This window comes from Polypterus senegalus, chromosome 16, assembly GCF_016835505.1.
Source record: "Polypterus senegalus isolate Bchr_013 chromosome 16, ASM1683550v1, whole genome shotgun sequence".
Lineage (NCBI taxonomy): Eukaryota > Metazoa > Chordata > Cladistia > Polypteriformes > Polypteridae > Polypterus > Polypterus senegalus.
This window is the reverse complement of record NC_053169.1, coordinates 103167764-103193308: the sequence shown is the minus strand read 5'-3', so window position 1 is coordinate 103193308 and position 25545 is coordinate 103167764. Positions and strand designations below refer to the sequence as shown.

Genomic DNA, 25545 nt, shown 5'->3' with positions numbered 1-25545 from the left:
AAGTAGTGGCCCTCAGTAGCTGCTTTCCCCCGTCTTGCTCCTCTATGGGTGTCTCAGCCGTCCGCCACAACCGTAAAACAAAGGAAATGCGTAACGTTACGGATCTCTTCTTGGACACTCGGCAAAGGAGGAGAGGAAAACGAAATCTTTCAGCAGCATCAATGAGCGACTTAAACCTCTGGGTGGATCTCAGCAAGCGTCTGCTTTTCTTACATTTTTCTGGGGGCTCTTTTATCATTTTTTTAAGTTTGAGAACGTTGGGATTGATAATAGAATGATGTTTTTTGGTCAGTACTCCACTCTGAGATCGATTCTAAAAGATTCTGTTTATGATTTTGGATTTTATTACAGAGGCCTGTTTCTGCATTTGTTACACCAGCAGGCAGCTCGGTGCACAGTTTTGGGGTCCTGAAGTCCTGGTGCTTCAGTCTTATTATGTAGACTCAGAGTCACAGGGAGGTCAGTCAGCTACAAGTGTAAGGTGCTCAGGAGCGTCTTCTGAACGGCCACTTTATTGGGCTTCTTCTACGCCGTGCGCGGTTCTGTCAGGCACACGCTGGACGTCTGCAGCATAAGGACCACCTAGAGAAGCTGTTAGGCCACCTGGGCGTAATCTCCAAAGCTAAATGATCTTCACCTCTTCATACCGTTTCCTTCTGAAGAGCAAGTATGAGAAAGAGGTCACAAAGACGGCTTGCTTGTTTCTGCTCATCCTGGAGCACATTGTGTATTTATTAAATGATTACTAATGAAGATCCATCAGCCAGAAGTACAGAGCATCTCGACTCGACTCGGTCCGACTCCAAGTGCATTGTATGATGATGCTGTTGCTTAGTAACAGATCATATTCTCCTGGCAGCACACAGCCACTCCAACTTACAAATTATTTTTGCATTAAAAAAAAATATATATATATTAAAAAAAAAAAACAAATGCATTTTTTGAAACACACAGGTGCTTTCTGAGAAACGTCTTGTGAGATGTGAACAGCGGCCTGCTCTTCCCTCCACCACACACATACCAAGTCATTTTACTGACTGAACGCAGTCTCGTTCTCATCTCGATGAGAGTCCACTTCGCTTTCTTAATTCATTTATTGGCCCCTCTGCTTGCCTTCACATCTGTGCCTACTGCACAGAGAATGTAGCAGCAAAACTGGAATAAGAGACCAAAAAACCAAGCAAAACACTGCAACCGTGCAATCAGCAAAAAAAACATCCCGAACCAAAACACGAAACCTAAATCCTAGTCAGAGCAATAATCTGCCAAGCGGAACTTCCAGAACAGCAAAGAATTGATCGCCGTAAGGTTTGGGTGAATCCACAATCTTGGACGAAAGATCACAATGACAAACTCATGTGATGTGACTTCCGGGACAAGCCCATTGATAAACGGTCTTGGCAAAAGGAGAATGCACTTCATTTTTGGCATTGTTTAAAAATAGCAGGAACTGAAAAATTAACAAAAAAAGTGAATTCCTTCTGGTTTATAACCTTAGGTTACTTGTGTGTTTTTGTGTGAAAAACAAGAAACAGCAGGAGTAAAAGAAATAAGACATCACACCAAAAATACATTGTTATATTTCACTTTCCAGTTCAGTGCTTTAGTGGAACGATCGGATTTCCTTATCCCAAACGACAGCCCCCAGTTCATCCAAGATCAGTTTATAGGTCTGATTCCACGGACTCCATAGGTCTGCCCACTAAATGGCCTCTTCTAGATCCAATCCCTCTACTCCAGAGTCCTTCAAGAGTATTGAGCACCTCATCTTTTTGAGAATCCTGAAAACCCTGTTGTTGTGGCTCAGCTAGGACTCTGACCCTGGTGTCCACTCTCTTGGCCTGTTTATTTTCCATCCATCCATTTTCCGAAGGAGCCAATCCCAGCCAACACAGGGCACAAGGCAGGAACCAATCCTGGGCAGGGTGCCAACCCACCGCAGGACACACACAAACACCAAGCACACACTAGGGCCAATTTAGATTCGCCAATCCACCTAACCTGCATGTCTTTGGACTGTGGGATGAAACCGGAGCGCCCGGAGGAAACCCAGGCAGACACGAGGAGAACATGCAAACTCCACACAGGGAGGACCCGGGAAGCGAACCCCGGCCTCGTAACTGAGAGGCAGCAGCGCTCCCACTGCGCCACCGTGCTGCCCTCCTGTTTATTTTGCTTGTTGTTATTTTTCTATGCTTATATTTGTATTAAGTTCTGTAATTTGATGTTTTGTTTATATTGTGTTGGCTAGTTTTTGAATTATTGCATATTTATTAAACAGTTTACTTGGTAACTTGTCATGTTATTTCAAAATGAGCCAAAGGAGGCAGGCCCCCCAGCATTGCATTCAGCCTGTTTAAAGGCCAGATACGCTTTGAGCTCATGCTGAGATGTTAGAAATCCTCTTGTGTTGTTCAGATCCCCATTTTTTGGATTTTGTCTTGAAAAGATTTGTACATTTATACATTTTAATTCTTTGGTTTTTAAACTCTCTGACCTTGTTTTTTAGGATCGATATTGGCATTCAGATTTCTTTCATTTCATTTTTCAATTTCAGGTTTTGTTCATTTTTGAGTTAGGAGGCAACCATTTGAATTGAGTCTTCTTCAAATTTTATTGAAATGAAGTTCATCATTATTATAAGAGACAATGATAGATAGATAGATAGATAGATAGATAGATAGATAGATAGATAGATAGATAGATAGATAGATAGATAGATAGTGTAGTTGGCAGGATTAGATAGATAGATAGATAGATAGATAGATAGATAGATAGATAGATAGAGAACCGTATTTGTCCCCAGAAGCCTAATAATTAACAATGTTATTAAATTATGACACTAAATAAGCCCCTCCCTCTCAGATTTACGCCACAACAGCTAACAGGACAGATCATGTCTGACTTGGCGTTCCCCGTGACTGTCAGGCCTTACTTTGGTGCAGAGGTGGTTTAGGACCAGGCCTACTATTTGGAGATTCAATGTGTGTTTCTCTCGTTTTCGGACCCCAGTCTGCCCCCAGCCTGACTTTTACCTGCTTCAGTTAACTCCTTACCTGCTGGTATAACGATTTGTGTTCCTTTTAATTTGGTGAATCAGACTTTTGCTGGTTCTGTTGACCACTCACTAGTTTCTGATTTCTGGTTAGTGAGTCCTACTTTATGCCACTCTGTTTACAATCAAAGACTACCAGTCCTGGTGGATGGCATAGTGGTTGGCATTGCTGCCTTGTTCCTGGAGTTCAAATCCTAGTCTGTGCAGTTCTCCGTCTGAAACCTGGAGTGTGGATTTGCGGTATGGAGACGAGCTAACCACCACCACAAAGAAATGTGAGCTGTCCTGAGTCAGGCTGCCAGTAGGGGGCACCCTTCATGAGAGTCCGTCGTGGGGAGCGTCTTCAAGTTAGGAGTACACATCTTCCATCCATCCATTTTCTAACCCGCTGAATCCGAATAGGGTCACGGGGGTCTGCTGGAGCCAATCCCAGCCAACACAGGGCACAAGGCAGGAACCAATCCAGGGCAGGGTGCCAACCCACCGCAGGACACACACAAACACACCCACACACCAAGCACACACTAGGGCCAATTTAGAATCGCCAATCCACCTAACCTGCATGTCTTTGGATTGTGGGAGGAAACCGGAGCGCCCGGAGGAAACCCACACAGACACGGGAGAACATGCAAACTCCACGCAGGGAGGACCCGGGAAGCGAACCCGGGTCTCCTAACTGCGAGGCAGCAGCGCTACCACTGCGCCACCGTGCCGCCCACAAATCTTTTTAAAGGACATTTTCATTAAAGCCTTATAGGTGCGGATTCTAAACTTCTTTGTTCCCTGACTGGTCTTATCTTCAAGTCGTCACTATTTCAGCTCCTCATTCTAATATTATGTTATCATTATTTTATTCCAGTATTACCCTTCCCAGCCTCAGAAGGAGTGACAATCGCTTGGTTGCATGCGCTTTGCTTCCTGAGGATTAATCACCGCTCAGCAGCTTTGTTTAGCACTAATTTATATTGTGTCAAAATGGAGTGCCGAGCTGACTTGTGATATTTCCTTTTGTTTTCTTTTCTGTGGGAATCCGCTTCAGGGAAAGAACGCGATTGTTTGTCTAATAAAAGGGCAAGAAGGAGCTCTGGCATATTGATAAATGTTTGGATTCTACAGCACTAAATTAGCTCCGTCTCATTAACGTCGCTCAAGGGATTCTCCAAAACGACTTACAAATGATGCCGGCTTCAGAGTTTCTACAATAGGAGCATTTGGGGGACTCCCTCAGGAACACAATAGGTGGTGGTGGTGGTGGCCAAAATGTCATCTTCAGCTTAGGCAATAGAGGACCACAATGCCTCCAAAACCCCCTGTGGTAATTGGAAGGCTTTTAAACTTTGAAAAGGTTAATTTTTTTGTAAAGGATGGACAAGGAATGACAACAACTGCAGCACTGCTCCAAATGGGAGATGCCACCCTCCCATGTGAAAGAACACAGACGTCCCAAAACTACTTCCAAAAATGCCCAATGGAGGGGGAATGTCCTACCAAAACTCTGGCCTAATATACAGTAAGGGTAAGTACAAGATCTTTATACAATAGAAAGTTTATTCTCACAAAATGCTCTGTCACACTGAAAAGCTTCAAAGAGCACAAAAGTCTAAAGGAGTTGCCAGCAAGAACATCCAAAGCAAACAAAGTCCCACCACTGAATCCAAAGAAAAGCCAAAAAACAGAGCAGGAGGTCAAAAAATGTAGAAATCCAAAAAAATCAAAGTGTAACAATAAAGACAAATAAACTCACCAACTCCCGAGCGCATTCACAATGAACCACCAGGGACTGTGGGAGACCCTCCAGATTTAGGGCCCCGCCTCCTGGGGAACCACCCACAAACCACATAGAACAAAACACGGGCTTAAATACAGAGAACAATAAACATAAAGAAAACTGCAACGCATAAATGAAAGAAATAGTAACACATATAAATAAAAATGTACATCAAAGACACAAAGGAAGCGTTTCGACCCCAGTGAGGATTATGAGACCTTCTCAGCTTTGTGTCTCCTTCTCCGCTTCTGCTTCTTTTGACACCCACTGCACGCCCAACCTACCTGGAAAGGGGTCTCTCTTTGAACTGCCTTTCCCGAGGTTTCTTCCATTTTTCCCTACAAGGTTTTTATTGGGAGTTTTTCCTTATCTTCTTAGAGAGTCAAGGCTGGGGGGCTGTCAAGAGGCAGGGCCTGGTAAAGCCCATTGTGGCACTTCCTGTGTGATTTTGGGCTATACAAAAATAAACTGTATTGTATTGAATTCTATAATGGCCCCCTGGTTGGGAAAGGGAGCAGGAACCGCCCCAGCCGGGATGCCAGTCTACCCAGGCTGTTCATCGTTTACAGTCTCTCACCCCAGTAAGAAAGAACCAGCAGTCCCCAGTGGGATGTCAGCCCAGCCAGGCCTTCCGTCAGAAGGCTTAATCAGCGTTTAAAATCTGACAGACACGCATAGTCATAAGGCCCACAAGTCATGTAACCTGACATGTGAAATGGTGGGCGTTAAGTGTGACACTCTCGCCAACTCCATGCCATGTAGTATGACACACACTTAAGGTGTTGGAGTTCGACAATCCCAAATGTAAGGGAAGTGTCGGGAACGCACCAGGAAACAAAGTCTTAAAATGAATAGGAGTGAAAACCGGGGGGGCAAACGAGCCGAACGCCTAAATCAAAAATAACACCAGCAAGACAGACATAACGGAAAGTCGCCATCTGCAGTAACAGGGAGGCTTGCCTAAACAGCAGGTGGTATCATCTCAAAACTTGGATTGAGAAAGCTGGGCACGGCCATCTTAAATAGGACATCAAGCCAACCGCCGTGACAACTGTGAGCAACAATGGCAATAACAAATCAAAATGGCATCATAATAAGGTAATAGATGGCTCATCTAAAGATAACCCTGGCACAAAGACGTGATGTGAGGCCCACTAGACCCCCACGGACTGAGCGGAGCGAATTAAGAAAGTGGATAGACGGACGAGCGGACTTACGAATGCTCAGAGTCACAAGGCCCTTTTATTCCAGTCAGGACGTCTTTACAAAATTGTGGTGGGCTGCACGGGTTGGGGGTCCTCGTGAAAGCTGCGCTGTTGTTTTACTGGTGGACGACTCCATTCAGACACTTTTACAGTATTTACTCAGGTGTGCCTCGTGTCCGCCTTCGATGTTACACTACGGTAAACACGACATTTCTTCGGTATTGACAAGACGAGTCGGACAGTTCTGTCTTCACTCACTCATGGCTGTCGTTCTTTTTCAGGGTGACATCACCGAAGATAAAAGTCAGCATGATGTCAACGGCATCACCAATCAACGAAATCTTCACAAAGCTCGTGTCGCACCTCTCGGGACGCCCATCACATCACTGGCAGGTCCAGAGGCGGTCAGCAGCTCAGTCAAAACAGTCCAAGGGGGGCTCTGCCAGGATGCCTTGAGGTCTCTGAATCACACAAGAAGTTCTTCAAGACTGTGGAAGAGCCTCGGGAAATACAAAGATGAGACGCTCGCAAAGAAAATCTATTCGACTCCCACGAAGGCAACGTACTGCGGAGATGTCCTCGATAAGCACTCGAAGTGGTTCACCCGGCGGAGTAAGCCGTTCACGCCGAGGACACTGAAGAAAGCGGCCAAGCCTTTCTTATCGAATTACCGGTACTACACGCCGCCCAAGAGGGGCTCACTATCCCCTGTCAACAGGTGAGGTCAATGCGTTAAGGCAATTAATAATGAATGTAACATACGAGGTGGGACCCAAAAATTACCGGAATTGCTAAAAAAGAAACGTTATTATCCAACTTGCACCAGCTCTCTTTGAGTCATCGTCCAAAAACCCCTTGAGATGCCATCCCAGCGCTTCCTTCATTCCTGTCACCATGTCTCGTACTCCACTGTTGTCACCGTGTCCATGCTAGCAAATTGTCTTCCTTTCAATCCCAAATTTAATTTCAGGAACAAAAAAGAGAGTCACAGAGAGAGAAATCTGGCGGTGCGAATACGGGGAGTGCCAAGTCATAAGCACATCGCTTTTGGTTAAAAACTGGGATCTGCCGCCATTGGTGTGAAAGGCAGTTCTGGGTGGGCCACTGCTCTGGACGTTTTATTCCTGATCATGCTGCTGATTAACAGTCAGTTCATGGGGAAACTCTTTATTAACAAGGCCATTAATGTCGGTAAAACACGATCGGTGTGGTCTCGATGTTCGATAAAGCCTGATGTGCTTTCCTCGAAAATCACGCGCATGATCGCAGAATAAATGTCAGAAATACAAATGGGCAGACTGATTACCATGACTGGCACCACCTAGAGTCGATAACGGCATTCTGGCCATTTTTGGGGCCCCCCTTTGTAAATAATCAGGAAAACTAGACCTTGGATATAAAATATATATAAAAATAAATGATACTGCGGTGTGTCAGAGTGGCAGTTGATGATGACTTAACAACACATTTGAGGCCATGGGGTCCTGGGAGAAGGGGCAGACGCTGCAACTGGATGAACTCTGCGCCTCACTTTACGCTTTTCTTTCCGCAGGTCGACGGACGTCCCAGTGCTGGCTTTAGAGGAATACAGAAGTCAGGATGCCTCCCAATATCAAAAACAGGTATCTATTTGATTTATCACAAGACAGCATTTAAACCTTTCTAGAATTCCTACGTAAATTGGGCATAACATATCCTGGCATAAAGTGCAAATGAATATGGTAGTCGAAATAAGAAGTCAACACGTCAACATCTTGCACACTTTCCCAATGCAGCCATACACACGACGTTCAGAGCAGACATCGGCCTTCCCTCAATAAAACGACGCGGCCAAAGAACGAGCAGAATTCCAAATCCGTGAACAGGGAGGTGCAATGGCACAGGAGGAGAGCGTTGAACGAGCTAAGAACAAACGAGTTCTCCTGCCAGAGCCGGCTGAGTGCCTGCTGGTCGGTTAGAACTTCCACTCTTTGCAAAAGGTTCGAGCAGCTCTGAAGGGAAGGCAGCAAGTGATTATCCAGGAGACATCTCATGATGGCTGGGGGGCAAGAGCTCACCCGAGACCCTCACAACCAAATAGCTGAGCAGAGGGGCTGACTAACCCCATGGGGGGGCTGACTTACGTCAAGTGCTTTTACCGTTATGTGTGGACTGTATAAACTTGCGCGTGAATTTAATAAAAATAATGTTAACATACACCGGATTTTCTCATTAGTGTATTCAGCCACATTTTTTCAACAAAACATGCAGACTTTATCAAAATATAACTAGAGATTATAACTTGACAAATCTGCTCAAACGGGACACGCAGACCTCAAAAGTGGGGCCCCCTTAGGCACGGGGCCTGGGACGGTCACCCCACTTGCCACCCCCAAACGCCACTCTTGTAGCTGAGCAACAGAGCCACGACACTGGTTAGCAGCTCCACTGGGGCCCTTATCCTCACGTGGCAGGAACGTCAAAGCACCCACCATTAACCGGCAACGCACAGGAGCCATTGGATTTTGTGGCCATAGTTCTGTCCCAGCATGACTGGACTCCTGTGTCCCATGAAGACATGGACATGGACCTCAGTGTGAGATGACCAGGTGAGCCAGGTCTTCTCGTCCAGCCTCAGGACCTGACCTCATACAAGCTCTCTTGGCCAAAACTCCACAACCTCGGAGGCTGTTATGGGGGAGCCAGCTCCATATTAACGGCCCTTCGGTTTTTGGAATGGGATGTCCAACAATGTCATATACTGTAAGTGTGACGGTCAGGTGTCCACAGACTTTTGGCCTTGAAGTGGCGTCTCCCTCCCCGTCACAGCCACTAAGTCAAATGCTGCCAGAGGACTGAATAAAGAGAACGAAGTCACTTGAGGGGTGACGTTCCAGATAATTATGGTGGTGATCATAACAGAGACCTCTCGCTCTTTTCCTCATCTGGGTTTGTGACATAACACGTCTGGCAAGGGAGTCGTGTAATAAAGACCTCAAAAGAAAGATAAAGAATCTAAATGAAAGCGTGAAAGTCGAATTAGCGGGAGTCTCACTGCAGGAGCAGGAAATTAAGAAGAGCCTCACTGATCAGAATGAATGTGACAACGCACAACTTCCATTACCCTTTGTCTTGGTTGGCTAACGCTAAACGTCTCGATCTGCAGTCTGCCTGGGAATATCGTCAGATTGGACGGAGAGGAGGAAGACGAGGCCTGAGAGAGAGAGTCACACGTCAGTTATGATCAACTCTCTGAGCCGACTGTCACTTGTCACTTGGTGTTTTGCTAATTGATTCTGTCCCCACACTTTCAATTAGTCCAGTCGCCAAGGACAGCGAGCGCCATCACTCACCATTGTCTACGGCTTTCAAACGCGGATGACAGCCGGGTGACGTGAGGCCTCACGGTATCTCATTTTGTGAGAAAAGTGAACATGGAAGTGAAAGCAGACCCAGCTGTTGAGCTCCTGGTCTCTGACTGCACTGACGTCAGGGCGCAGGTCCTCATCGTGGATCAGCCTCACTACTTTCAGCTTTAAGAGCCTTGAGGTGCGCCCTCGTTTGTGGGCACCGTGCCTGTCAATGCACTGCCGGTCCATTCTGATTTTCTTGCACTCACTCGCACGTATCCGATCTCTCTTAGGGACACATGGATTCTAATTCTACATCACTGCTTAGTCGTATCTGAGTATTGAAAATCAAGATGGAGGACGGCGCCGAGTCAACAAGCTAATGAAAGCTGGTTTGGGGGCCTGCTAACGGCTCTGCGTTGTCTGGTGAATCTCCTGCACCTTATGTGCGTATTTCTCTGCAAGAGACTCGGCACAAGTAATCGAATGTCCACCTCGACGTTGTGAAATTGACAAACCGCTGCTTTGGAGCCAAACCTTCCACGTCTCCCCATCAGCCCGGCTCCATTCTCATGTCCTGCCCTGAAAACAAAGTGAAGTTGTTACGAAACGACCATTTCATGTTTTTTTGTTTGGGTAAATGGAGACGGCAGTTTTGAGTTTTTTCAGTTAAGGAGTTTGCTTTTCACTTACTGCACGGGTGTCGAACTCCGGTCCTGCAGGTTTTCGTTCTAACCATCTTCTTCATGAGTGACCCGTTTTTGTTTCTAATTCACATCTTTTCTCTTAGTTTCAATTAACGTGACTCCCCCCCTTAGTTGTCAGCCAAACAATAACGAGACACAAAACGAGTCGCCACGTGACCAGCTCACCTGTGCCCATCACACAAGTGTCTGAAAATAAAGAAAGGTGAAGGTCTCAGTAAAACTCACCAAAACATCTTGACGGTGGTCTTAGGAAAAACAGAAACATCAGCCATTTTGGAAATGTTTGCTGTGGCAGAACGAGAGCAGCAACAGGCCATGGAATTAAAAAACGGACTTAATTAACAGCAAGAATCAACTTCTCATTGAGAGACTGGTTGGAGTTTGGAGTTCTAGCGGCTCGTTTCATGTCTCGTTTCAGTTTGGCTGTCATTTAATGAAGAAACGAATAATCAATTTAGAGGACCGAATCCTTAAAAACAGGGGGCTATTAAAATAAAGGGAAAAGGAGTTAATTAGCAGTGAAAACTGATTAGGAAAAGGGTGCGAATGAAAACCTGCAGCCACTGCGACCCTCCGAGCCCGGAGTTCGACACCCCTGACCTACTGCATACGTTCAATTCTTAATTAAATTCCGGTCGTTTCTGACGCCATTTTGTTTGTGTTGCGATTGCTGCCATTTTCTTTATTCATCGTTGAGATGCCAGCACGGTTATTAAATGCTGGAGTCGTGGAGGGCAGGGCGCTTATGCTAACTTCGTCCCCTTTTGATGCACTTCTTCCTCCTCCGGGTTTGTGGCTACACTCCAACCTCTACGTTCTTCTTCTCACTCAAATCTTTACCTCAGTTCAAGTACCCCTTCGGCGCAGACCCCTGCTGCTAATCGTCAGTTAAGATTTTTGAATATCATTTTCATTCTTTCGTTATTCCCCTCTTTGACTCCCCTTCATTTTTTGTCTTCACTACGTCTCTTCTCCTAATCTGCCTCCCCTGTAATGACCTTTGGTGGCATAACGAGAGTACTTGAGCCGCCGCTGCCCTGTTGGTATTCCTGGTGGTCCACAAGGTGGCATCTGCCTGATGAATTTGTTTTGGTGACTTAGTGCTTGACGATTACGTTCAGGACTCCGGCATCTCTGCAATCTCGTATCGGATTTGGATCGAATGTAAAGTTAACCAAAGAACAAATCAGGTGTGAGCCCACAGTGGACTCTGCTAACTGCAGCGTCTTTAAACCCCACCAGTCGTATTATTAATTCTAATTGTTTTTCAAAAGGCTTCACAAATGAAATGATCCTTGTGCCAAATTAATGGCCCAGCTGACTCGGCTGCCACTGCTGGGTGCGTTAATGTGCTTTGCGCTTCACTCTTTAAGGCGCTCAAATTGATATTCATACGCTTGTCCGCGAGCTCATAAATGTCATCAAAGAAATGTAAATCTCAGCCACTGAAAATGCCCTCCAGTGACTTCGCTGAAGAAGGTTTATCGTCCGCGTCAAGAGAGAATCGGGAGGATGGCAGTGACTCACACCGGAACAAAAATCGGACTGAAAACTGTTCCTTAACAGTATGTTGTAAAGATCATCTGCATGTATCTACTCTTGGTATTCCATTGCCATCTTCATTAAGTAGAAGACCACTGAATGCAAACATCCATCTATCCATCCATCCATTATCCAAGCCGCTACATCCAATCTATAGGGTCATTGGGGGTCTGCTGGAGCCAATCCTAGCAAACACAGGGCGCAAGGCAAGAAACAAACCCTGGGCAGGGTGCCAGCCCACCGCAGTAAATGCAAACATCAACCCGACAATACAAAGACAGACAGAGAGGGTGCCCCCTGCTGGTAAAGGTGTTGGAGTTTAAATGACACAGGGACAGGGGTCTGGTCCAGTCACCACCACTGACCATCCAAGATGCCCCTTTATATGGAGTAATTTGCCCACAGTGCAGCCCCTCTGTGCCAGCCTTAAACTGCCCACCTCCGAACTATGACTGGTGTCGGGGTGCCCATCAGGCCAGTCCAACATCGAAATGGCATGAAATAAAAACAAATTAAAGATGGCTATTAACAACCAGAACCCAAAGGTGGTGTTTCTCCTGCCATTGAGATTAGTTGGGGGGCACTGCCCAGTTATCTGTGTCACCCACCCAACTCTGAGGGGGGGTAAAGGCCTTAGAGCCTCCATTCTTGAAGCCCATTGAATTAACTTAACAAAGGGTGCACTGCGACTGAGTTGTCTAAGCTGCGTCTTTGTCTACTTTAAGGGGGTCTCCTGTTTTCATCCCAATGTTCTTTACACTGATTGGCTGCCAAATCAACCCTCACCTTGTGCTCCTTGCTGTACAAAAGCTGGAATTAGTGAGATGACTCAGATTTGAAGGTCCCAGAGGGCATAAATTAAGTGCTGCCGTTTTCTTTTCAAAGCCTGCTGAGATCCAAGCCTGGCTTAAAATATCAGTTTCTGTACTCGCTAAATCCTGGCATTGGGTGCAAGGCGGGAACCCACCCGGGCTGGTGGGCCTGTCCTTTACTCTGACACACACATTGGGTTAGTTTAAAGTCAGTTAGTGCACATGTGCTTGGGATGGGGGGGGGCACACAAGCCCACCCCGTAAATGAGCATACTGACATTTGAACCTGGCGAGGGTCTCTCCCTTTACTCCTTTTAATTCCACTTTTGGGAAACCTCTGATGTGTGGGGACAAAAAAGGTAAGGATTACCCACGGGGTGGAGGGGGATGAGGGGGGCTTAAAACCTGAAATAGAAAAGGACATGTGACAGACTTGGGTCAAGAGGAAGGGGTCCGCAGAGGCTGCTTAAGTATAAGGGCCCAGAATTCTGTGTGACACCCCCGTGTGCTGCACTTCATTGGCTCGCTGACTTGTGCTGTTCCTTTATAACTCATGAAGCATGTGGTGGTGGAAGGAACCAAAAAACAATAAAAAATGAGAGAATAATTAAAAAGTCTGTGGCCATAAACATCAATTGACTGCGTAAATAAAGAAACATAAGAGCAGGAAAAAGTGTGACGTTAAGATGAGGTAATGCTGGCTGTTGTTGGTTTCCCTTACAGGACTACAGAGGAGGTCTGCGTTTTTTCACAGCATCTCAGGTTCCATCTGACACTCTAAGGTAGGACACGAGTTTATGGTATTCATTCTTCAAGAAAAAGACAATCAAACAACTTCTTTACTCTGACGGACAAGGCTGTGTGTGTAGTAACTGCACAGATGGAAGTGGAGAAATCAGCATACACATTGGTGAAGCAACACAGTATTAGGAAATGATAGATAGATAGATAGATAGATAGATAGATAGATAGATAGATAGATAGATAGATAGATAGATAGATAGATAGATAGATAGATAGATAGAGATAGATAGATAGATAGATAGATAGATAGATAGATAGATAGCATAATTGATAGATTAGATAGATCATAATTGACATGATTAGATAGATAGATAGATAGATAGATAGATAGATAGATAGATAGATAGATAGATAGATAGATAGATAGATAGATTGATAGATAGATAGATAGATAGATAGATAGATAGCATAATTGGCATGATTAGATAGATAGATAGATAGATAGATAGATAGATAGATAGATAGATAGATAGATAGATAGATAGATAGATAGATAGCATAATTGGCATAGATAGATAGATAGATAGATAGATAGATAGATAGATAGATAGATAGATAGATAGATAGATAGATAGATAGATAGATAGCATAATTGGCATGATTAGATAGATACAGTTTACAATACAATACAGTTTATTTTTGTATAGCCCAAAATCACACAGGAAGTGCCGCAATGGGCTTTAACAGGCCCTGCCTTTTGACAGCCCCCCAGCCTTGACTCTCTGAGAAGACAAGGAAAAACTCCCAATAAAAACCTTGTAGGGAAGAATGGAAGAAACCTCGGGAAGCAGTTCAAAGAGACCCCTTTCCAGGTAGGTTGGGCGTGCAGTAGGTGTCAAAAGTAGGGGTCAATACAATACAATATACACAACAGAACAATTCCTTAAGACAGCATAATAAAATTTTAGAATTACGGTTTAACAGTAGATGATATGACATAATTAGGTTTTTGAGTCCTGGAGACCTCATCCATCTAGCTGCATCTCCATTTGGCCATGCCACGGCTGAAACATTGCTCCGATGAAAGGACCTCTCTTTCCCATGATTCCTGTGATCCTCCATCAGGGATGACTTTACCATAGGCAGGCAAACAACTTGGCAGGTGGGCCGAGGCACCAATGGCCACATTTGGGTACCGAGAAAAGAAACAGAATAGGTGAGGGTTAGTATTCAAATATAATTATCATGTTACTTATGTTATAGTGCTAATGACTAACAACAGAGATGCAGTATGTACAGTTAATCAGCAGCTCTAGTCAGGATATGCTAAACTGAAGTAGTGAGTCTTCAGCCGGGATTTAAAGGCTGAGACCGAGGGGCATCTCTTATGGAAGCAGGAAGACCTATCTAATAGATAGATAGATAGATAGATAGATAGATAGATAGATAGATAGATAGATAGATAGATAGATAGATAGATAGATAGATAGATAGATAGCATAATTGACACGATTAGATAGATAGATAGATAGATAGATAGATAGATAGATAGATAGATAGATAGCATAATTGGCATGATTAGATAGATAGATAGATAGATAGATAGATAGATAGATAGATAGATAGATAGATAGATAGATAGATAGATAGATAGATAGATAGATAGATAGATAGATAGATAGATAGATAGCGTAGTTGGCAGGATTCCATAGATGTGGTCAGATCTGCCTGGTTGTGCCGCAGGTTTACCTTTAGAGACTTTAACTTGTGGACAGAGCAGGTCCAGCTGGTCACATCCCCAAGTGGGACACGCTGATAGAAGTTTGTTCCTTCCTAAGTTTCCTTGGCTGAAGTCAACCAGCATTCCCAATTCTGAATGATTCATCATTGGAGTGTCGCTAACAGAGTGCGTCATTTCCGTTTCTGAGTTAATTAATATTAAATCAGGATGATGGATCCCGTCTCTCTAGGCAGTAACGTGGATGAATTCAGTCAGCATGTCTGGATTGTACATTTTAGTTCTAATTGTAATGTGCTTTCTTTTTTTGTATCATTGCTCATTAACACAGGGGTCCAGTCCCCCTTCTGCCTGTTCCACTCCATCTGATCATATCAGATGCAACCCACCCAGCATTAAAATAGCAACTGAAATAAGAAGTGCAATCCAGCTCTACACAGTACCCACAATGCCACAGTATCTGAGCTCACTGGTGCTTGCCATGAGATGTGACAGTTCATCCATCTTATTTAAAAGTGATCGAACATTCCTCATTATATGGAGGCAGGCCAGATCTAAATTCTTCCCACCTTACTATCCTCTCTGCAGATTTATGCTGGGCTGCTCCTCTGATGGGGAGTAAGAGAGCTCCTTAGGTGGCAGTGCTACCCACTGAGGGTGGCACTCTTTAATTGACCCCAGTTTACGTTGCCCAGACTCTCTAACATTCTCAGATGCTGCAGATGTAAGGTAGCCTTCTGATCCTCTGCACTCACCCGGTGACATCTCCAGGTCACCGTTAATCCGAACGGTATGTATTCGGTTTAAAACTCCAAATGGCAGATCACAGGTAATCTTAACATTAATAATTAATAATTGTTAAAAGAATGCTTTTCAAAAAGAAGAAAAAAGAGAGAGGAAGCTTCTATGAACGGCTGTCACCTCCGCGATGTCCAAAAGTACAAATGAACACTCACAAGCATGAAGAGTGCCAAAGAAGTCGCAAGTCACAACATGCTGCTAAAACGAAAGCAGAGGGCACAAACGAGACGCGCACGCAGTACACGTGTGTCACCTGCCAGTCGCCAGTGTGACACAAGCCTTGTAAGCCATAAGGGCCACGCCTGACATTTAACGACTCCGAGTCAATAAGAAGCTGAGCAGCAGACCGGAGAAGGCCTCTGACGTCTGGACAGCCACCTTTTATCAACCCCAGTTATTCAGTTCCGAGACCCCAGCCAATAGGGATGGCTGAGGGTGGTCTCTTTGAGGTTTGGGCTGAAATCGTTGACAGACACGGAGACATTGAGGACCGGCCAGGGTGCGTTTGAACCTGAGACTCTGGAGTTGTGACGCAGCAGTGCATGTGATTCTGCGTTTGTCTAATTTTAATGATGAAGCCTAACGAGATTTGTGTGACCAGCGAGACACAAATACCCCAATCTGCTCTCTACCAAAAGCCATCGATTTTCTTCTAAAGTCACCTGCGCTCACTCATCTTCCCTCTGAAGGCTCCTTAGAACTTTTATAAATAGAAAAGCAGCCAGCCCCTTAGCCGCTGGTTTTGTTGGACTCCAGCCATTGTTCACTGTCTTGTTCAGCTCAATTTCTCCCGACTCCTATTAAGTGCGGTATCCTGCTACGACTTTCCAGGGCATTAACTCCGTCTCCTAGCATTCAGAGTAAAAGCACTTAAGTGCCGAATGTGCTGTGGAGTCGGACGGTCATCAGGCCTGCCAGGTTCCTTCACGGCGAGTGTGACACTGAAACGTTGTCAGAGGGCACCTCAGCAATGGAAGCCATGGCCAGTGAAGATTCTTATTTCTTTATTTGTGCTCAACCTGTGACTCTGAAGGAGGCATTGAGGGTCTGGGAGACAAAGAGAAGGTTCAGCCATTGACATGAAAACTGCCCTTCCTGGAGGTGACATCCCCAATGCCACGTTTTCATTTGAAATGATCTCCGAAAGCATCCCTGTCACTAGTGAAACCTCCGAATACGCATACTACATGAGCAAGTAGCGTGGTGGTCAGCAGGACTTGAGGGACCTCGAGTGGAGAGGACGGACGAGCTGGTAGGGCTGAACGTTGTACTGTCATCCCAATTGTTCTGCTGGTCTAATGAGCGCCGTAAACCGATTCATTTTTATTGATGAGCCGTTTGTGCTTTGGAAGGCTTTAACAACCATTCCAAGTTTTACATTTTTCCCATCTATTGACCTCATCTCATTGCACTAATTAATCTTATTGTCGATATTTAACTGAAATTACTTTCATTGTTACCCAGAAGTCTCCTTTATATAGAAAGGCAAAAGGGAGAAGTTGTTTAAAAGTTGTAAGAGTCACAAAAAGGTGAAGTACAGACACCTCTGATGTCTTGTAGGGAAGAAGAACTGCGGTATCTGGACTTCCTTGAAGACGTCACCAATGAGATTTTACTGAGAGGATGTTACTCCAACAAGTAAGTGTTACGTGTGAAACGAGACCAAAAGGGGCCTGAGACCTCCAAATAGTTCACAAAAGGAAAAGGCCTCGCCCTAATGGGCCCAACCCCAAAAATAAACTCAAAATACGAGGCTGAGACAAATGACAAGCGTACACTGTCAAAGGGGCCGTGCAGCCATACGAGTGTCCGACTTAATCTACATGGCGCTCAATTACTTAGGGGATGGATCTCTCTAGAAAAAAAGTCTTTTGGTCGCGGGCATCTCGTCATCTGAACTGCAAGTCTTTCCACCCATCGTCTCTTTGAGTGGTCCAAAGATGTCGAGATTTAGAGGGGTGAGTGTGGCGGATGTGGACGACCCTCCAAGTGCAGGTCCCCGATGCCTGCCACCGTTCCATGGGCTGCCACCTTCGGGTGTCGACAGGTCCTTGTTTCAGTTGCCATGGCCCTCACCCACCTTTGACAGTGGCGTGGTGTGCTGCCCGTGACTGATTTGAACTTTTGGCTGCCTTTTGACTCTTTTGACCAGCATCTCTTCAGGTCCGTTTTTGTTCTCCCGCGGACTGACAGGCCTTTGCCAGTCCTTTGCTTTCCTCGTAACTCACCATTGGCAGAGTCTACCCTGCTGGGTGGTAGATGCCAGTCCTGGCCAGTAACCCATCTTGTGTGATGTTATGGATTGTCCCGTCTGTGTCAGCTTTATTTTATATCATCCATCGACATCCCAGACACAACCCAGCGACTTGTGGCCTGAAGCCGAAGGGTTTCTCTCTTTTCACTTTTTTCTCGTCCGTTTCTGCTCAGACGGGCCACTGCTGGTTCTTATTGCTAATGAGCGAATGTGGCTGTTTCAGACTTCAAGAAGCCATTAAGGGTGGGGAATCTGAACAAGCGAGACCGCAAGAGTGAAGCATAAGCTGCTGCTTTGAGATGTTAACATGAGCCTTTGGCTGATTTGCTACTCACGTCTCATTTCCTCTCTTTAAGGGTGATGGACGGCGTCTTCCAAAAGCACATGGAGCGAAGATATGACCTGAATAAGGTAGGGGCCTGAAAAGCCACGACAGTCGGCACACAAATCACCTGCTGGTTGCTTCAGAATCACCAAACAGGTCTTCTCCGCTCTCCCACCTGACACGTCGTTTAAGAGCCGTCTTCCCGTATGCCATTCTCCTGCAAATTGTCTTCCTGTCAAGATCTACAGAGACGGGACACACAGAGGTCCTTCCAGGGACATTTTAACTTTCATCTTTTTAAAGGAAAGAATTCATTTACGTCGTAAAGACAATTAGGGTTAGCTAGCACAGTGGCACGGGGTTAAGGAGAATGGGGTCCGTGTGCTGGGCCTTCCCTGCGTGGTGTTTGCATGATCTCCCCATGTCTGTGTGGGCTTCCTCCAGTTCTCTCCCGCTGTTCAAAGGCTGCAGGTTAGGCGAATTGGCGATGCTAAATTTGCCCGGGTGGGAGTGTGTGTTGGCCCTGCAAATGACTGGCACCTTGTCTGGGGTTTTTTCCTGCCTAGTGTCCTGTGCTGGCTGGGATAAGTGCAGGCCTCTTTTGTCACAAACCCTGGTCACTACACGACATGACAAGTTTAGGAAGCTGAGGCCACGTTTATAAAGCTCTGTGTAGATTTGTAAGTCTGATTCATCAAGCCTGACATACGCACGGTTCTGTAGCTCAGACCAAGCCAGGACTTTCTGGACTTGAACCCAAACGAAGATCTCTAGAGACACCATGGAACACAGCCATCCACTAGCGGTCTCCAGAGGAAAATGGCAGAAAACCCCCAGCGGTCGTGTCAGACCAGGAAGACTCCCGGCTGGAAGGGCTTTATCTCCATCATCCTGTACCCTTCTGCGTGTAATTTATTTTTATTATGAGTTCGCCTTTATCTTGACCTACCGGGGCCTCCTTGGCATTACCAGGGTCTGGCACTTAGCTTAGGAGCCCACCACCTCCTCAGGCTACAAGACTCCATGAGCACAGGGGTGTCTCCTGGCCCCACCGGCTCTCCCAGGTCCTTCTTTCCCAGATTTCTTACGTATTCCGGTCCCTTTTGTCACATGCCACCTGGCTTTCGGTGAAACTCTCACTCGTTTCTTCTGATTTCTTTATGAGAGGACTTTGACTTAATAGTTGCCAGAAGGTGGTGGCTGCATGTGGCGGTTTGTCTGATCGAGGACGCCATGTCAGGTACACACACTTTATGTCCGTCAAGTGCAAATGAGCGTCTTTTATAAAGAAATGTGGAACTCTGACCGGACTGAATACGACGCCTCATCTCAGTGGCAATCGTCTATTAATGAACACGACGCATCGGCGACAAGCAGTAAGCTATTTTTGAATCAACAAGCTGTGCTCAGGAACAGGGACACAGAGAGCCTCATTATGTAATGTTGAACGCAAGGCAGACGCGAGCCTTCTCATTAAACACGCCAAGTCGTTCACAGAGACAAACAGAATTAAGTTTGAACACAAAGCACCAGGTGACACGTGTCTCTGCTGTTATGGAGGGTGACAGTGACGGTGGCAGTGACATATCAGTGACTGGGAAGTGGCATTAACCAAGGGGTCTCAGCCTCTTTGTGCCAAGGTGATTCTTGGGGGGCACTGTAGCCTCTAGGTCTTGGCCATATCAGGTGCTGTCACATTACTCGACTTTTAGCTGTAGACTTCATTTACAAGGTAGGCTGACAGCAGTCGCCACCCACATTCATCCGTTTTCCCAGCAAGGGGAGGATTACTGAACACATCGGGGCTTGAATCTGACCCGCCCACATGAAGCCCCGCCTCTATCAGACTCCACCCACCCCATACTCTTCAGCAAGGACAGAATTACAGAACATGGGAAGGCTTTGACATCTCAGCCCTCCAACATGAATCCCCAACCATATCAGACCCCATCCATCCTTGGTTCTTCAACAAGGGGAGCCTTACCAAATACAGGAGGGGTATGACATCTGACCCCTCCCATATTAGACTCCATCCATCACATGATGTGTAGCAAGGTCAGGATTATGGCATTCAACCCCTCCCACATAAGTCCTGCCCCATCTGACCCCACCCCATCACATGTTCTGTAGGAAGTGGAGGATTACTGAACATGGGAGGGGTCTGACATCTAAGTCACACACATACCAGTCCCCACCCACATCAGACTCCTCCCATCATATGCTTTGCAGCAAGGGGAGGAATATTGAACACAGGAAGGGTCTGGTATCTGACCCCGCCCACGCCAGTCCCCACCCCATCCTGCCATGAATGCCTCTGAGTGTGTGTAGGTGTGCCCTGTAGTGGACTGGCACCACACCTACAGTTTTGCCAACATGAAACCCCATGACTGAGTGAGTGGATCCAATTTTGGATGGATGGAAGGAACAGGGTCATTGGGCTCACTTTACAGATGCCAGCTGCTGCCAAAGTGTCAGAAAGTCTCTGAAAGAAGTTGTGGAGGAGGGCACGCGGAGTTGTGCCCGGTAAATGTTGCTGCCACCCTTTGACAGCTTAATTGGCCACTTATCCGAGGTTGTCTCTTTCCTATTTTTCTTCGTCTGACTTTTCTTTTTGCAAAGGCATACGGTGAATCTGTGCAGAGCTCTTGGCACCTCCGTCACGTGAAGTTGGCGCCAGTCTGGAAATTCTGAATAATAATTAGACCGTCGTACTTGTTAGGGGAATAAAAGAAACGATAAGCCAATGTACGGAGACTGGCACACTGGGGAAGGCGGCTTTTATAATCGCACTGAAGAGCTTCAGTATAAAATGAGATTATATGGTAAATGAAATAAAAACAAGAAGAACGAGAACAGGGGTTTGTGCTGAGCCCACCTGTGCTGTGGACGCATGGCACGACTGAGGTAAAGATTAATGATAACTAGCCTAGGGCAGACTGGCAGGGCCCAGCGAATGTGTGAATGGTCTGGACTCACATGTCAGCCGCTCAGTTGATTAAAATTCAAACTGGCATCACCAACTCCCAGAGACTGGCACTACATTTGGGTTAGATTTGCTCTCCAGCCTGACGCCCAATTCCTGCCTTGTGTGGTCATGTCGACTGTCCTGAGTCCTTGCCAAGCCGTGTCCCTGCTCTGTGTCCATCAGTGCTTTGTCTGACTCCACTCCTGCCACATGTTGTTTTTGACTTTGGCATTTGATGTTCAACTGACGGACATTTAAGGTGTGCTGTGTGGCTGAACGGTACAAGGCTGCCACCTAAGACTGACAGAGTGAGCTCAGCCGTCCACCTCACGGTGACCAACCGGCCGAGCCCCTGCTGCTGTCCACATCAGTGCTGGACTGGCCAGTTAGAACGCCACGCAGGTGGTGAAGTGCACCAGTTTATTGAGCAACACCATAACGATACGTCTGTAAACTGCACTGCGGTCACTTTCATTACAGAAGGCGCTATATAATATATCCTGGGGTGCCACCCACAGCGAGCCGTGTCACCTTTAGCTAACTGCACCATGACAAGGCTAGCACTTCACGTGCTCCAGTGCCTCCATACTTTCAAAGAGCTGTAAAAGGCGCTATAAAAGACCTCAAGGCAGTCTGGCATGGAGAGATGATGCCCGTAAAACGACTGCATTGCAACGGCCACTATGTCACATTTCCCGAGAGTGAAGACTTTGCCTGGAATTCCTGAAGTGCTCGCTTTGCAGAATCCGCAGTTCAAGTGCGTTTCCCACCTAAAGGTTAATTACGACTTCATTACGTTGTCTTCTGCTGCTGAGGATCCATCGTTGTCAGCTGACAAGGCCTCAGTCGTGACGATGCAGGAGAACAGTTGCTATAGAAACAGAACAGGAGGGCTGCAGATGGAAAGAAGAAACGGCGTTTAAGGAGAAGCCGAAGAACTGGAGGAGACACCCGGAATGTCCGTTCAAGCACCTGTTGGCAGCCGTGATGAACACCTAACATCACGGTCCTGCTGTTTTCGGAATGAAGAGATGGCACAGGCACCGGGGACCTCCCAGGACTGGGCTCTAAACCACCCACCAGAAACTGACTGGGCCTCCTACTGCCTGGCAGAAGAAAAGTGGGCACTGCCATAGAGGGCACAGAGTGGCTGGCATAATGGTCGAGATGGAGGAAAGCGACCCCCGAGGGCCTTGTGCACCCCCAAGTAGCTGCTGTGCCAGCTCCCCCATGTACAGAGATGACCACTTATAACGGCCTTATGCTGCATTCTCTTTACCTCGGAAGTCAGAACTTCCACCCCTGCATTACATATGGTGCCCTTCTACAGCAAACCTCAGCCACAATTGTTATCATTTATCAGGCCAAATGGCATGCTGAGGGGCACACATGGAGACAGCAGCAAGCTTAGGTGTTCAAAGCAGAGAGGAAGTCCGTCAATGTGAAGCATCAAGTCACCGGAATCTGACCAGCCTGTTGCCGTGTGGACACCGGCCCGATGCCCCCGATCAAAATAGGTGAGGAATTACGTTAAGGGAAGGCCCATTTGATTTTAATAAAAGATCACCTCACTTTGTAGTTCTATCTTATCACAGACAGTTGATATGAAACATTTAAATAGCCATTAAAAATACAAAAGATGAGCGCTGGGCATCGTGTCTGCCAACATCTGCGGACTCCTAGGCTCGCTCAGCACTTTCCACTTGAGAGTCCTGCCATCTAGTGGACAAACAATGATCAGCACACAAAAATGACACTGGCCCAGTTTTCTAGAACAGTGGAGTTGAGTTCTAGACCACTGGGAGCAGAAGCCCAGCAGGCACAAAGCAGGAGCCAACCCTGGCCAGGGTGCCAATCTGCCACAGGCCAAAGACCTCAAAACACAAGGCCACCTGGATGGAGGAAAGTCATGTAGACACTGGGAGAGGTCCACAAGGCAGGGACAGCAGAGCCTCGGTAGGTACCCGCGACTGGCACAACACAGAACACTTCTGCGCGGACAACACGGCTCTGTCACATGGCACGAATTTTCCAGTGATTTTCACTCGTAGCCATAGTCTTTGACATTATGTGAGCGAATCAGAGCTGGTGGGCGGCGACGAGGAATAAGGAGCACAAGGTGCTTTGGACATCACAAACAGACGTGAAACTCCTCTGTCTGATGTCTCGTGTTTTACAGAACGTAGCAGAATGAAACAAATAAGAAAAAGAAAAGCAAGGGCCAAGATGGCAGATGAAATCACGGTAGCAATTAACCCCGCGTACAGCACCGGCTCAGTCAGGCAACATGATATCGGTCTTCAGAGAAAACGGCGAGCTGGAAAGTCGTAAAGCAGTCGTGTAATCTGGCGTTTAATTTGATGTGGTCCGGGGACACGATATGACCTACCCTCTGCCTAGAAGTCACGTGATGTACAACATATGCAAACGCAAACATTTCACGTAAACTGAATGTGCGTATCAATGGTCAGAACAGGACTGTCAGTGTCACGAAAGCACCACAAATTCCAATTCAGGCATCAAGAGCGGGTAGCGTAGGACTTTGTGGAAAGGGAATGGGATTAGAATTCCAAAAATATAAAAGCCATACACAAAAAAGGGGTAGCAGGAGAAAACTGCAAAATATACAAAATTTTGTCAGACACGTGTGCTTTGGGGAACCTTCAGGGCTCCGCCAAGATAAGCAGCACCACTCCGCACCAAGAGGGGGCATGGTTGCTAACTCCATCTCCCTTTTCCTTCCCAGTCTTGCTGACTGATGTCACTTCCTCAAGTTCTCAGTAAGCTCCACCCCTTCTGCAGTGGTCACTACTTGACACAGTCAAAGGCGAGCTTTGGCCGTTCATTTTTGGACCCACCATCCTTCCTGCACCAAATGCCAACAGATTGTTACATTTGCCTGATTGGATTTTCTTAATCTCTTTCCGTTGTTTTCTATTAAAAAGAGTCTCGCTGAGGTGATACCCCAACTCTATTTCTGTCCTGTTGAGAAGGGTCTAGCGGCTGACCTCTGGAGCTCTGTGATTCCAGCCAATTGGACTGCACATTTCTGTCATTCGCTTTTCTCAACCGTCGTCATTATGTGTGTCAGGTAACTGTCTCCCGACTCTAACCTTAACCACAACGTAGCTGGGAGTATCGCGGTACACCGCTGATGGTAAATGCAACGAAGCGCAGCTCTGGAGGTCTGCAGCAAGACTCCATTGGTCTTCTTTGTTAATCCTACAACATGAAGCACGAAACAAAGACACAACGTCACCGTGTGCCTCTTCCAACACTGCAGTCACGCCTTGTGAATGAATGTGCAGGAGCCGGTGCTGCCCTCCCAAAAATCAATGAGATCTCCTGTGGTAACGTATGAAGTCTACCTGGCTCGGGGCATGATGGGATAGTACCGATCACCATGAGCCTACCTGCTTTCATTTACTCGCCTATTTCCTTGATTTTATACTAAATGAATGAAGTAGACATCACGGGCAGTCGAACACAAACCAATTTGCGTTGCAGCAGAAAATCGTTTCTCGAAAATGCAAAACCAGTGAGGCACTTCACAGACTGCTAAAGCCCAGCCTGCTGTCGTCATCGATGCGTCGTTACAATGTCCACAGGCGCATCCTAAAAATGTCAACAGCACGCGGGGACTCCGAATGACCCATTCAGTTCGTGCTTCCATTGTTTCATGTTTTATTTAGAGGGAGAGAAGAGAGAATGAGCTGGCATGGCAGGCCGCTGCTCCCGCGCCGGCAGTCTGAGGAGTGTTCAATTATGAATGAAGCACAGGATGTTCTGACACTTGAGCCGATGTGATTAGAAAGGACAAGACGTGATTAAAGGAGACAGAGAGGCAACGGCCAGGGAGCCAACGGTGACAAGAAAAACGGCGTGTAGAACTCCAACAACATCGCGAGGAGCACAACGTAGGATTATCGGCAGGAAGACGGTGGCAAAGCTTCAGCCAAATTCGGAATTAAACAGGCCGTGACAAGTCGTCGTATTGAGTCAGGGTCCCTCAGAGTGGCAGGTTCACATCTCGGGCCTGGAGAAAAGCCCTCCGATACTTGGGAGGTCTCTCTTAATACTCGAGTGTCTGCTGCACACAGAAATCTTAATCTGGATCTACAGAATAAAGTGGCCACGCAGAATAGAACACCAGAGCTTTGGTGCCAGAGTCGGAAGGCTACCTCGTCCACACTCAGCGTCTTTTGCCATTTTCGACCAGGCGTCTCAATAATCTTGCAAGGCCCCCTTGGATAACTGCAGCTTAAAGAGGAGAAAAGAAAACGAAATAAATAAATCAAAC

The 25545-nt window shown here is 46.5% G+C and overlaps 1 protein-coding gene across 2 annotated transcripts in view; it reads left to right on the top strand.

Moving 5' to 3' along the window:
* LOC120516778 (spermatogenesis-associated protein 7 homolog) overlaps positions 1-25545 on the top strand; it is a 59370-nt gene that overhangs the window by 32698 nt on the left and 1127 nt on the right. For both annotated transcript variants that reach the window (XM_039738710.1, XM_039738711.1), the window contains exons 6-10: positions 6310-6746; positions 7581-7650; positions 13142-13200; positions 17262-17339; positions 18312-18366. In XM_039738710.1, the coding sequence (XP_039594644.1) occupies positions 6310-6746; positions 7581-7650; positions 13142-13200; positions 17262-17339; positions 18312-18366 (699 nt within the window). The remainder of the gene's footprint in view (positions 1-6309; positions 6747-7580; positions 7651-13141; positions 13201-17261; positions 17340-18311; positions 18367-25545) is intronic.